Source organism: Vidua macroura, chromosome 14 (genome assembly GCF_024509145.1).
Source record: "Vidua macroura isolate BioBank_ID:100142 chromosome 14, ASM2450914v1, whole genome shotgun sequence".
In the NCBI taxonomy this organism is placed as follows: Eukaryota; Metazoa; Chordata; class Aves; order Passeriformes; family Viduidae; genus Vidua; species Vidua macroura.
In genome coordinates, this window is record NC_071584.1 from 12,241,662 (window position 1) to 12,254,437 (window position 12,776).

Consider the following 12,776-nt stretch of genomic DNA (forward strand, 5'->3'; position numbering starts at 1 on the left):
GCATGAGACTCAATGAGTTTGGTTTCCTTTCAAGACCCCACAAATACAAATACTTTAAAAGAGCTAAAGCAATTGGCAGACAGAGAATGAGTATGTTGCCCTGATTCTATCACTGCCATCCAGATAATGACAACTGAGCAGAATTAGTTCCTAAACTACCTCTGGTTCAGGTATTTAATAATTCTTAATAAATACTTTTTGCCAGATGGTTGGTTGTGATGCTTGGTGACGAGTGAGTCTTACTGTACTGAATTCTTTGGCCTGGGGAAGTTTTATCAAGTGCTCAGAATTCCAGGATGTTGTTATATACTGCTTGGAAATTCAGTCCCTAACTGGCATCACAAACTGCATTTCTTAACACCAATGTTTCAAGAATGCCACCATAGAGCTAATTTTACTGTAGTCACTTTATTTTAAATAGAAAAAAATCACTTCTTAGAGACTGATATAGATCAGGAAATGACAGCAGATGAAGTTCCTTGGCTATGGATGTAGGACAAAGATACCATAATGCCCCTGTTCAGGCAGTAATTTTAGTAAGTGTGCTTTCTAAGTAGTACTTTGTCCCAAGGTGTCCTGTCCTGCTGTGTTTTGTAGCTCTCAGCAAGCAGAGTGCAGCTGGTCTGTCACATCCCAGGGAGGCTCGGGCTGCTCAGGGCAGCACACTCTGTATTTCATCAGATTTGGGGGTGATAAACTGATGCCTTCACTCATCCCAACACTGACCCCTTAACTGTGAAAGGACTGAGCATTTCCCTGCATTTTGCTGCAGCATTACGGCTGTGACCTCTCTGGAACAGGGAAGAACAGGTCTGAGAGCTTTGGGCACTTCTGTGCAGGAGGCACTGCCAACCTGAGAACCGTGACAGGAGAGGAGCTCCTCTCACTCATCCCTATCCAAGAGACTGCCTGAGGATTCCTGGGGCAGAGAGAAGTACTGGAGTGAGGAGGAGGGAGGGAGAAATGCATTAATCTTCCCACTTTAGAAAGGAACAGCTGGAAGGGTTCAAGGGCAAACGATTTTCTGTGGCCCTTGCTCAACACCTTTGGTGTGATCAACAAGCTGTGTAAAATGCTGCAGTCAAGATGCTTCTGGGGCTGGAGATCCTAGAAAGCATTTTGAGAGCTGCCATTTTCACTTTTCCACTCAGTTATTGCAGGAATAATCCAGAATTTTTGCTGTTTATTATTTTAACAAGAATAGTGCTAATAAATTACCTCATTTTTAGCTTTTGCCTGAGAAATGCACATAAAACTATGCTAAAAAATAAAATTTAAAGCCAGGAAAGATGCATTCCACAGGGATCTCTCATAAAAGACCTTATGAAAATAGCATTTGGATACCAGAGGGGGTTTTTCAATCAAAAGTGAAATCTTTAGCAGGTTCTGTCCTCAGGGGAAAACTTCTAATTTTTACTATTAATAATTTACATCAGAAGATGAAAAATGTGGATCCATGCTCCATTGTATCTCATTGGTTTCCTAACTACAAACAAAAATAAATTAACAATAATATCTATGTGCCTGCTTTTCCTAGCAGAAAAAAAAATGCTGGCTTGATGCTTTAAAAAGGAAGAAGCCTCTGATTGACTTAACCTAAGTGCCTGGTGTTGGCAGGGGCTACTTCCCAATGCTGAGTGTGAAGATGATTCGGCCCAGGAAGCGGTCGCTGTTCAGGTCGTTGATAATTCCTTTCCCATTCAGACTGCACTGGATGGGGACCGAGTAATCCTTCTGCACATCTGTGAAGTGCATAGCCACCAGTGGGGAGGTGTAGTTGACCTGGAAAGAAGGGAGATTTAAGTGTAATCTTTGAGGGAGCAGAAAAGCAAGCAGGGCTTTTATGTTCAGGAAGATAATTTTTAAATTGGTCATGGCTCCAGGCATCTGAGAGTGCCTGCCTGATGTCCATCAGGGTCCCTCAGCATACTGAGCCTTCCTGTGTCTGTGCCTTAGCAAAAAGGGATCACTGCACTTTGCCTCTTGGGGTCATTGCCCAGGACAACACCAGACCATGGGACTCACAAATGCTTTCTGCTGTCCTAAAAACCACACCTACTCACATACACTCACACACACACTCACACACACACTCACACACACAGTTACACACTCACACGCTGCTACAAATACACACACACAGTTTGTCAGACACAGAAATAGAGCTCTTTAATCCCAGTGCCTGTGGCCTCTGTCCTGCCCACATCTGCCCAAAATAGCCTGACAGCACATCTGGACCCTGTGCAGCAGCTGCTGCCCTCCCATTCCCAAGGAAGTTTAACAGAGATGCCAGACCCTCACTCACATGGGTGAACTTGCCATAGTAGGGGTAATACATGAGGTCAAACGTCCCATTCCCAGGGTAGAAGTCCACTGACCTGAGGTGACTCTCATTGCCTTTCTGTGATCAGAAAAAAAAACAGAGGCACACACACACACATAGGACATGGGACACAAAATACAGCTTCCCTCAGAGCTTGTCTCAGAGTAAATGTGCCTTGCCAGCCCCTGGCTGAGCTCAGCTGTGCTGTGTTTGCTGTGAACAGTCACTGCCCTGCTTCCAGCCAGGGGAGAGTGGAGCTATGGAGGCATGGGCAGGGTTGCAGTTTTGCTGCCTGTTGATTCCCTGCTGCGCCTTTGCTCTCTAAGTGTGATCCAGCAGCTGCCTGGGCAGTGAGAGCCCTTCCTTCACCCCATTGCTGTTGGCTTGCAGGGTGCCCCCAGGACTGAGGATGCTGCAGAGCAGCTGGAGATGGGTGTGAGGGGTTCCTACATCTTCCCACTGAGCTCCAGGCTCCAGCTGGGACCTGGCACCCAGGCCCACAGGCTGCCCCAGGGGCTGAGCATGGTGGTGCCCGTGAGGCTGCAGGAGCAACTTGGGAAGTGGGAGACTGGTGACCTCTGCCACTCTCAGCAGATTGGCCTCCAATTGTGCCCACATGGGCAGCATTGGGTCCTGTGAGTGTTTGGGGCTAAAATGAGGACAAATTGTGCTGAGGTCCATCAGGAGGAGATGTTAGGCCTTGTCCCCACCACGCTGCCGGGCACAGAGGAGAGCAGTACCTGCACTTTGCAGTCCACGCTCACGGGGACCCCGGCGCCAGGGCGGTAGCCTATGATCTGCAAAAAACATCCATGCTTGTATGAAATGCAGCGCCAAGCACATGCTGCCTCCCTTCTCCAGAGCTTAAACCTTTCTGGGTGCCAGTCACACTGCTCAGGACAGGAGCTGTGTGTCCCTGCAGCAGGGTCTGCCACCCCACACCGTGCAACCTGCCCATGGCTGAGTGCCAGATTGCTGCCTGAGAGCAGGGGCAGAGCAGAGAACACAGAGAGGGTCCAGACACCCTGCAGTAACACAGCCTCTTCCCCACACAGTTCACACCCTCCCCATGCTTATTTTCCCAGCAGTGAGCACTGAACCACCATGCTATTAGACTTCAAAGAAATTAAATTCCAAGAAAACTCCCATTGTAAAGCATCTAGGGTCTGGGGTGTTCCCCTAAAGCTCAGTTCCTCATGAAGAAGGGTCTGGCAGAAGATTCTTGAAGCACTAAGGCCTCAGCAAATCAAATGGAGCAAGTTTTATAGAGTTGGGTTGTTTTGGTTTTTTTAATGTGTTCTAGTAGATATGGCCTGCAGGTTTGGGGATTCTAGTTCCCTTTTTCTCTGGGCCTGAGAAGTGAAGGAGTTTCAATGCCTGTGTGGTCTTCATCACACTGGGATGCCCCAAAGGAAGGAATTAAAACAAGCAGCTTTCTCTGTACCCGGTTCATCTTCAGCAGGATGCAGGGCTGGCCTTTGGAGTAGCCAAACGTTGGGTCCTCGATGCCAGAGCAGTTCTGCAGCAGCGAGCGTTTGAACTGGCAGGCCTTCTTCTCCTCACTGTCATTCCCCCCTTGGATGAAGTACTGACCTGGGACACACTCGATATTCTTCTCCTCCTGAACTTTGTCATCATAAGCTGGTGAGGACCAAGAGACTTGTTAAAATCCCCCGAGACCTGCACAGACCCAAACTCTCAGAGAACATCCGCACGTCAAGGGCATTAGGAAGTCAGACCTGGAAAGGCAAAGCTCCCATGACCTTGTGAGCCTCCCTTTCCAGATGTGGCTCATGAGGTGCCCAGGAGGAGACCCCTGCACCACATGCATGTATCCATGGATAAAAACAACCTCACCATGGCTCCCAGGGTGACAAAGAGCTCACCTGCTAGGAAGTGGTGCATGCTGTCCACGTAGGGCTGCCACGTGTTGGGCTGGGAGACATTGAAGGCAATGGTGAACCCATTCAAGTATGGTCTGATCATCACTCCTGAAGAAGGAGACAGACCCTGGTAAGGCAAATGTAGGTGGAGCAGCCACGGGCTTGGGCTGTGTGCTGCAGGGCTGGTGCATTGTGACTGGGCTTGGGCCGGGCACAGGCGTGAGAGGCAGCACCCGCTCACAGATCAACTCTCTCCTCAACCTACTGATCCCTCACCTTCATTTCACCCCTGGAGAGCACCATACACATCAAAATACCCCAGAAAACATGGGAGATATGGAGAGCTTCAGTGGTGTTGTGGGTTAGTGATGGGCTTGGGGTTGCACAGAGTGGCTGCAGGTCCCCCGTGTTGCCAGCTGTGTGGGTAGTTCCAGAAAGGGATCAGGGCAAGGGGCCCTTCTGTTACCCACCAACATAAAAACACAGGGAAAATGCTGTGTCTCAGACAGCATTAGGGAATTAGGAATTGGGACAGCATCTCACACATAGGGAAAGGATTTTCTGAACATTTTCTTGCCAGAACACCCCCAAATAGTAATGCATAAAAGCGACTCTTGATTTGCATTTTATTTTGAAGGCATGAGGTGTAAAGGGCTAGCAGCTGAAATGCATCAGCATCACCTATGAAATACTTAACTTGGCTTTTGCTTTGAGAATACTGATAACAATAAACAGTGCAATGAGAATAACAATTAGTATCATCAGGGTGAATGCTTCTCATGGGGCTTTTTAAGATGTCTGCTCCTCTGCAGAGAACCTGCAGCTCTGCCAGTGCCCTGAGGTGAGAACACCCCGTCTTAGGGAGGGCTGGGTGACTGTAGGAGTGCACAGCTCCAGCAGAGCTTTGCCTGAGGTGCCAGCCATGCTATTTTGGTAGGACACTGATGGGCAGAGGTGCCATCTGGCTGGGGAACGTACCTGGTGGAGACACACGGTCCCGGAACCTGGGCGTGTAGGGGCTCAGCGTGAGCAGCATCACATACAGGCAAAAGGCAAACATTCCCGCCAGGCACGTGTAGAAAATGAAGTAAAACAGTAAGATCAAGCCTACAAAACAGACAGGCATGTCGCTGTTAAGGCAACCAGAGCATATCCCGTGGGATGTGTCCCGCAGGGATGCACAGACGTGCTCAGCACGGCGTCCTCTGCAGCTCTGAGTCCGTGGTGGAGGTGGGAGCTTGCAGCCCAGCCCTGCACAGACTCTGGTGTTTGTGGGTGCAGGACTCAGCTGCGCCAGTGCTGGGGTAGCTGCTGTTTGGTTCTGTATCCCTTTGGCTGCATGGCCCTTCCCAGAGCTGTGTCAGGACCAGGTCTGTGTGTCCACCTGCTTCAGCTCTCTCCAACAGACAGACCCAACATTCCCTCCTGCCCTTCCCACCTCCTCCTGGCATGGTAACATGCAAAGGTACCCAGTGGCTTCAGCCAAACTCCTGATGGGGCTGTGGGGCAGTGCTCCTGCCCTGGTTCCTGTCCCCTGCATGGGAGGGACCCTGGTGCTGGGACTGAGCAAGCAGCATCGCTCAGGGCTGCAGCACCACTCACTGTTTCATAGCCCAGACATTCAGGGAATGGGTTTGTTTTTCCTCTGGACCAGGCTGATGGCTGAGGATGTCTCAAGAGGCCACAGCCTATGAATAAAACCCAGCAGCTCAGAAAGCAAAGCGAAACCCTAACCCAAATATTTCCCAGGAGAAACGTTCCGGCAGCATGGAGGGAGCCCTGGGAACACAGATGTGCTCTCCTGCCGAGCTTCTGCCAGGGCCACCGTGCTGGGAACTGCTGTGGGGCTGTGTCCTGCTGAGGGCTGAGCCGGGGCAGATGGGACCATCACTGTGCTGGTGGCACAGAAGGGACAATGTCCAGCCCTGCCAGAGCGATGCTGGATGGTGCCTCTGGCCCAGCCTGGCAGAGCTGGAGCTGCTGCTGGAGCACCAAGTTGGTGCTTGTTGGGACATCTTCCACTCCTGCTGCCATTTTTGTGTTTCCTCAGTGCAGCGAGGAGTGTTGTCACCAGCAGAGAGGGGGGTGCAGCCTTTCCCAGGGGCTGGGGCCTCCACTGATGACCTTGTGGCCAGTTGTCACCCTGCATTTGGTGAGTGCAAGTCCCATTTCAGGGGACACCTTTAGAGCCAGCACAGGGCAGCAGCCCCAGGCTGGGCAAATTCCCTCCTCCCCACCCATGAGCTGAGAGTGGGAAAGTTCAGCTCCACTCGCCTCCAAATGTTCTCACTTTAAAATACATTTTGATTTTAAAATAAATTTTGATAGTAGCTTCTCCTGCCCCCACGTGAGCACACGTGTGTGCACCAAGAGCACATGTGTTCATGGGCAGGGGGGTCACATAGTGACCCCAGGGGACAGGAGGATGCTGCCCCCACCCCAGTGCTGCCAGCACTGCCAGCAGTAGCCTGCCAGGGTCACATCCACAGCACACTGAGCAAATCCTCTCACAAGGATCTTCTCAGGACCTGGAGGAGCCTCCAGAAAACCAAACCTACATCACTAAGGTCTCGCCCTACTGCTCACACACTTTGGTCTGTGCCTTCCCATCCAGGAAAGAAGCAGAAAAACTGATCTGCCTCTGTGGCCAGCAAAGGGCACAGGAGTGTAAACATGAATGTCAAGGTCTGTCCCAGACTCATGCTGGCAGGTTTTCAGACTCCTCTGGTGCTGGTGGGCAGCTTCCTTTGTTCCTCCCAGCTGCCACCACAGGCTTTGCAGAAGACCCAGAGCTCTTGGCAGGGGCATGGGGGGGCTGTGGGTCTTGTGGTGCATTGCCAGTGCCAGCCAAGAGCTGCAAACACCGAGCAGCAGCCCCTGCTAGCTCACAGCCTTACACTGATGGACGTGCAGGTGGCTCTGGATCAGGCTGGGATTTTCATTCTGCCAAGGGTGCTGGATGCTGGCAGAACAGAGCTGCAAAGATGGGTGGCATCCCGTGTGCTTGTGGCACCTTGATGTTGGACAAGCCTGCAGCAGCAGTCACCCCACAGGCTGCTCTTAACCACCCAGGCACCTCCAGATTCAGCAATAATTTTTGAAGGGCACATGGGTGTGGATAAAGCAGACAGGGCACTCAGAACCATCAGAACTGGCACATCCCAGTCCACTGGCTCTGAGAGCACTGTGGGTCCTGCTGTGGGCACCCTGTCACTACCTGGAAGCCGTGGGGTGACAGTGCTGACCAGCCCTTCCCTTCCCTTTCTAGAGCCAGGGCTCATTGAGGCAGGGAGGGCTGCTCTGCCCCATGGTGTGCACCCTCCACAAAACACCTGCCCACAGCCCGGGCACTCTTCTCCCACCAGCCTGATGACACCAAAGCCACTGTCCCAGGCGTCCCTGACCTACACAGGCAGGGGCAGGAGTGCTGGTGGCAGCAGGGGTGCACAGCTACAGCAGAATGACCTGCAGCTCCCATGCTTGCCCAGGCTTTAAACTTCTTTCTGGGACACAGTCTGGGCAGCCTTTGCTTTCACACTCTCCCTCAACATTAACCTCCAGACCGAAGGTAACTTTTACATGGTTTTCTGCTTGTCCTCCTCACTAGTTATTTATTGCACTAGTTAGAAACATTAACACTAAAGAAATGGGCAGGGGTGGCCAGTCCAAGCTATCAAGGACATTCACAGGCAAGTGAATCTCTTGTGAAGCAGAAAAGGCAACAACCCCCAAAAGTGGGACTTGAGCAAGGACCTACCCCAGCTCTTGGCTGTTCTCCCCAAGCATGTTCTCTCCTCCGGGTTCCACAAGAATATCTTCATCTCCCCAGCCAGGTCTGCCCAGGTTTTGCTCCCCATGTCTGCCTTAGGCTCGTCCTTCTCTCTGTCAGGATCCTGGACCTTCTCCTCATGCTTATTTTCCTGGAAGAGTTGCAGAACACAACCCCCACAGGCAAGCTGAACTTCTCATTGGCCAAAAATAAATGCAAAAGCACTTAATATCTGGAAATGTTTCAAATTTCCATTTTCCCATCATCACTCTTGAGTTAAAGAGAGGCAGTTTTGGCTGTTCCAACTTAAGATCACATAGAACCCAGCATCCATTTTTCCATTACATGTACGTCACTGCTGTCACACTGGGTACTGTCTCCTTGCGCTGGCATTTACAGAAAGTCATCTTTTTCCACCTGCATGAACATGACCAGAGAAAAACTGTGATCTGGGAAGGCTGGGACTGTTCCCACACTTCTGCAACATCTCTGAGTTCAAGTGCACATTTTCTGTGCTGCCACAGATGACAGCAGGCAGCAGTATTTAAGAGAAAACCAGCTTGTTTTCCTTGGCGTGTGAGCAAGTATTCAGTCTTTGAAGAAATCCCTGTGTTGTTGCTTTTTTAATTACACCGAGTTCCAGGGAAAAGCATCTCCCCAGGTTGCAAGAGTTTGTATTTTGCCTAAGGGGTGAAAACTTGTTTGTCCAGAACTCAGGAACACAAATCCTGTGTCTGGGCAAGAGCCACTTGAGACACGGAAGCCGTCCTTAATTCCCCTTGGGTGCGGGCAGGTCTCCAAAGGCGGGCTGGTGGGAGAAGGTGCTGACCTTGCTTTCAGCTCGGGGCAGGGCCGGGCCAGGCACCGCCGGGGGAAGGGCGGTGCTGTCACCTGCATGGCTCCGTCGCCTCCGGCACTCCGGTGCAAACGCTGCCGCGGGGCTCAGGCGGCCCGGGTGGGTCAGAGCCGCGCTCGCCGGGACCAGCGGCGGCTCCCGGGGCTGCTGTGCCCGCTCGGGCACGGAGCCACGGCAGTGCAGGGACCGCCGCTGCGTGTCTGCGCTCAGGGAGACCGGCCGGCCACGGGCCCTCCCGGAGCCAGGACCCACGCATGAGATATTTGCAAGCCGTGGGTTGCCCCGGGCGAGCCGGGACGTGGCCGACAGCTCGGCGAAAGCCTCGCTTGGAAACTCCTTTGAATTGGGGACGAGAAATTGAACTCTGCTCAGACACACAAATACTGCAACCCAGTGAGAACGGGGGGAGAATACTGCCTCCAAAGCCTGAACGTGTCCCCTGGGGAGCCTGGGCAGAGCGGGGGCTGTAAACCACCCCTGCCCTGCTGGGCTCTGAGGAGGCCCCGCTGGGGCTCTCTGGCAGCGCCGCTGTGTCAGAGCGCTGCTGCCAGAAAATGCCCCCGGCTGCCTGCGCGGCCGAGACCGCGTTTGGCACGGGTCCCACACCCCAGGCTGGAGCCCGTCCTGAGCCAGCTCCTGCCTGGCCTGAGGAGCAGGGTACACAGGGTACAGGGCTGACGAGAGCAGCGGATTTTGGAGCCGGGAAGCAGCAGCCCCAGCACGAGGACGTGGGACAGGAGGTGTGGGGGCTGTACCCTGCCAGGACACTCACCAGGAACAAGTGACCGACGAAGAGGGGGAAGAGGAGGTGTTCTTCTTCCCACTATCCCTATTAAATAAAAGAGCTACCAGGAGATGTTTTGGAAACATTTCCTCGGACTGCCAGAGTAGGGGACACTGCCCAGGTGAACTCCACACTGGTGCTTAGTGGTGCACTGGGGAAAGCCCTTTGAACCTCACACTGACTTCTGCTGGAGGCAGCAAGAGCCCACACTCAGAAGTTGCTGCCAATGCTTAGAGCTGGGGAAGGATATGGGGACAGGTTCCCCTGTCATGGGACCTCACCCTGGGAACTGAAGGAGGCTTTTGCAAGGGGAGAAGTATCCAGCTCTCCTGCCTCTATGCTCTGTGACCCTTCACTTAGTGAAGGGTCGTGTCCTGCGGGTTGGGAAAGGCCACGAGGGCTCCATGGCAGCCCAGGGAGGCTGAGGAAGCCCCAGGCTCACCCCGTGGGTCTCTGTGGGGCAGCTGGGCAGGATGGGATGATGCCAGTACCAGGTCCCTGGCAGATGTCACTCAGCTAGGGAGCTAGGTCAGGTCTGGAATGAAGCATAGGTGGTTTATCTTTGCAGCCCAAGACAGAGATGGTCTTGGAATAGTCCCTTGCACCTGGACAAGGGGCAGAAGGAGTGGCAGGAGCTGGGACAGGAGTGCAGTGGGGCAGGGAGAAGGCAGAGCCACAGCAGGGTGTGTTGGGACACTGGACAGCCCTGAGTCACTGCGTGCTGTGACAGCTTGGGAAGCAAGCTGGGGTTCATCTCTGGCAAAATCATTCTGTGCTGACTGTTGTGGGTGTCCTGGGGGAGGCCAGGAGCTTTTCCCCATTCTCATCTCAGACCAGGTAGGCTCTCAGTGTTGGATTCCTCCTGCTGAAATCCAGGTATACAGAGGCTCACCCTGCCCAAGTGTTCCTGTCCCTTCTAGTCCCCCTCACCACCCAGCACCACTGGCCAGACCTGCCACTGCCCTCCCCCCCCCCATACAAAATGCTTTGCCTAAGAGACAAAGCAGCATTTCTTAAAGCAAAGTAGTTATAAATCTATCAGCCACAAAGCAGGTCCTTGCAGCAGCTTCCACCTCACCTTGTGAAATGAGGCTAGTAGCCCCCAAAATACTCACCACCTTCTGGCTGGGGCTCCTTAGCTGGCCCTCCATGCCACTGGTGCTGGTGTTCCTGGCCATTCTTGGGTGGGAAACACAAAAAAAAATGTGAGTGTTAGCACAGCAGGACTGGCTGCCGTGTGTGTGCCGTGTCGTGCTGGCTCTCAGAGGCTCACAGACAGACAGAGCCCCCTCCCAGCACTGCTTGCCGCCCCACAGCACCCCCTAAAACAGCAGCTATGCCGAGACTGTGGGAGCAAGGCTGCTTTCCCTCCCTGCCCTGCAGAACCTTGCTGTTCAGGAGTGGATCAAAAAATAACTTGCTTTCCTAACGGGGGTAAGCTCAAGGCAGCAGGATCCTATCTTGAGTCCTCTGGCATCTGGTGCCCTTTGCAGCACCCTCACTGCATCCTGCCTCATATTTGAGCTTCCATCACTGCCAGCCAACGCCCTACATGGGGAAGCCAGGCTCTTCCCCCAGGAGACCGTGTAGCTGTGAATAAACATGAACAAATCGCTGGGGTTTCCAATGCCGAGAAGTGTCGGTCAATGTGTGCTTGTCAGTCACAGCGGGGCCAGGGTTAAATTGCGAAATCTCTTCTGCGGTGAAAGGGGTAGAGAGGGGGGCAGGCAGGTCTATATTTATCCCCGAGAGCAGACAGGAATTCACAGCACCGGTTTACTCGCCCCAGGTTTAAGAGCTACCCACAGCCTCTCAGACAAAATCCAGAGGCACACCTTGCCGTGCCACCCTGCAGGCCGAGGCTGGGCAGACTCAGATTTTCCTTCGTCAGTGAATTACAGGCAGGAGATGATGCACTGGGGCATCCGGGGTGCGTGCGGCGCTCCTGCTGCTGGAGCAGCTCCAGCGCTGTGATGGCAGCGTGCGGGGGCTGCCCGTCCCTGGCTGTGTCCACGCAGCTCTCGAGGAACAGTGGGGCTCGTTTTACACCTCTGTCCCAGCCTGAGTTCGGCACCATCCACCTGCTCATTCTCTTGGCCCCTGTCCAAGGGGAGCGGTGCTTCCTTTCGCCAGAGAGCCAGGCCATGTCCAAGGGTGGGGAAAGGCTGCCCTGCCCCAGGCTGGGACTGTGCCCGAAGGCACGGGGACATGTGTCCAGGCTCCCGCAGGGCTGCACGGTGCCGTCCCAGCCGGTAAAGCACCATTTCTCCCTTTCCTCTCCTGAGCGTGGCTGAAAGCCGCTCACCGGCTGTGCTAATAAATGGGCGCAGCAGGAAACAAAGAGGTCTGGCAGCTGCCCCGGGCTGCGCGGGGCTGGCCGGGGCTGCCGCTCGCCTGCCGCTCGGTACCGGTGCCGGTGCCTGCCCGCAGCCAGCCCGCGGGCAGCTGTGCCCACAGCTGTGCCCACAGCTGGATCCCCTGGCCAGGCTGGCGCCGTGGAGCAAGGGTTGTCGTCCCGAAGCTCGGGAGGCGGAATGGGATGCAGGCTCTCGCATCGCTGTCAGTGTACACTTTCCCTTTTCCCCTGGGAGAAGCTGGTCATTAGGCTCTTAGCCAGTGAAAGTGTGGCGGTTTTAAAGCAGAGATAGTGTTCGTTTCCTTTAAGTCTATGAAATATGCTTGAAATAATTACATTATTTGTACTTAGCACCTCTCAGCCCAGGGCATTGGAGTGATTTACAAGCAATTATGAAGCCTGCTGGGAAGATGCTTTTATCCCCACTTTGCAGATAGGATGTGGAAAACAGAGGTTGAGGGCCTGTTCTTGCTCCTTGGCCATGGACACGGAGATTGCAGATGATTGCCATCTCCATGGAATAGGGCACAGGCAGCAACAGGCATTGCCACCGGAGCGGAGATCTCGGAGTGCCGAGAAGTGAAACACTGGGCCGGGGGCGGTGTCGGGGTGCCTGCCCGGGACTGTCATTTGCACCTCGGGGAGGAGGGAGATGGGGAGAACGGGGCAACAGAGAGGTGCCCCGTTGTGACAAAGGACAGAATGTCCTGGAGCGGCTGGACTGGAGGAGGGTGGGAGCTGCTGAAGGCAAGGGGATGGAGAAAGATGGGGAGAGAGGTGGGGAGCCCCTCTGGCCAAGCTGCCG

General features: G+C 53.8%; 1 protein-coding gene across 1 annotated transcript; it reads right to left on the reverse strand.

The window, feature by feature from the left end:
• Positions 1–389: 389 nt before the first annotated feature.
• On the reverse strand, positions 390–10,808 carry ATP1B4 (ATPase Na+/K+ transporting family member beta 4). The gene is made up of 8 exons (XM_053990195.1): positions 10,731–10,808; positions 7,964–8,126; positions 5,185–5,313; positions 4,210–4,314; positions 3,768–3,964; positions 3,064–3,120; positions 2,306–2,401; positions 390–1,782 (listed from the first exon to the last, which is right to left on the reverse strand). Exons 1-8 carry the CDS (start codon positions 10,791–10,793, stop codon positions 1,621–1,623), a joined length of 972 nt encoding a protein of 323 aa, XP_053846170.1. The 5' UTR covers positions 10,794–10,808; the 3' UTR covers positions 390–1,620.
• Positions 10,809–12,776: the final 1,968 nt, after the last annotated feature.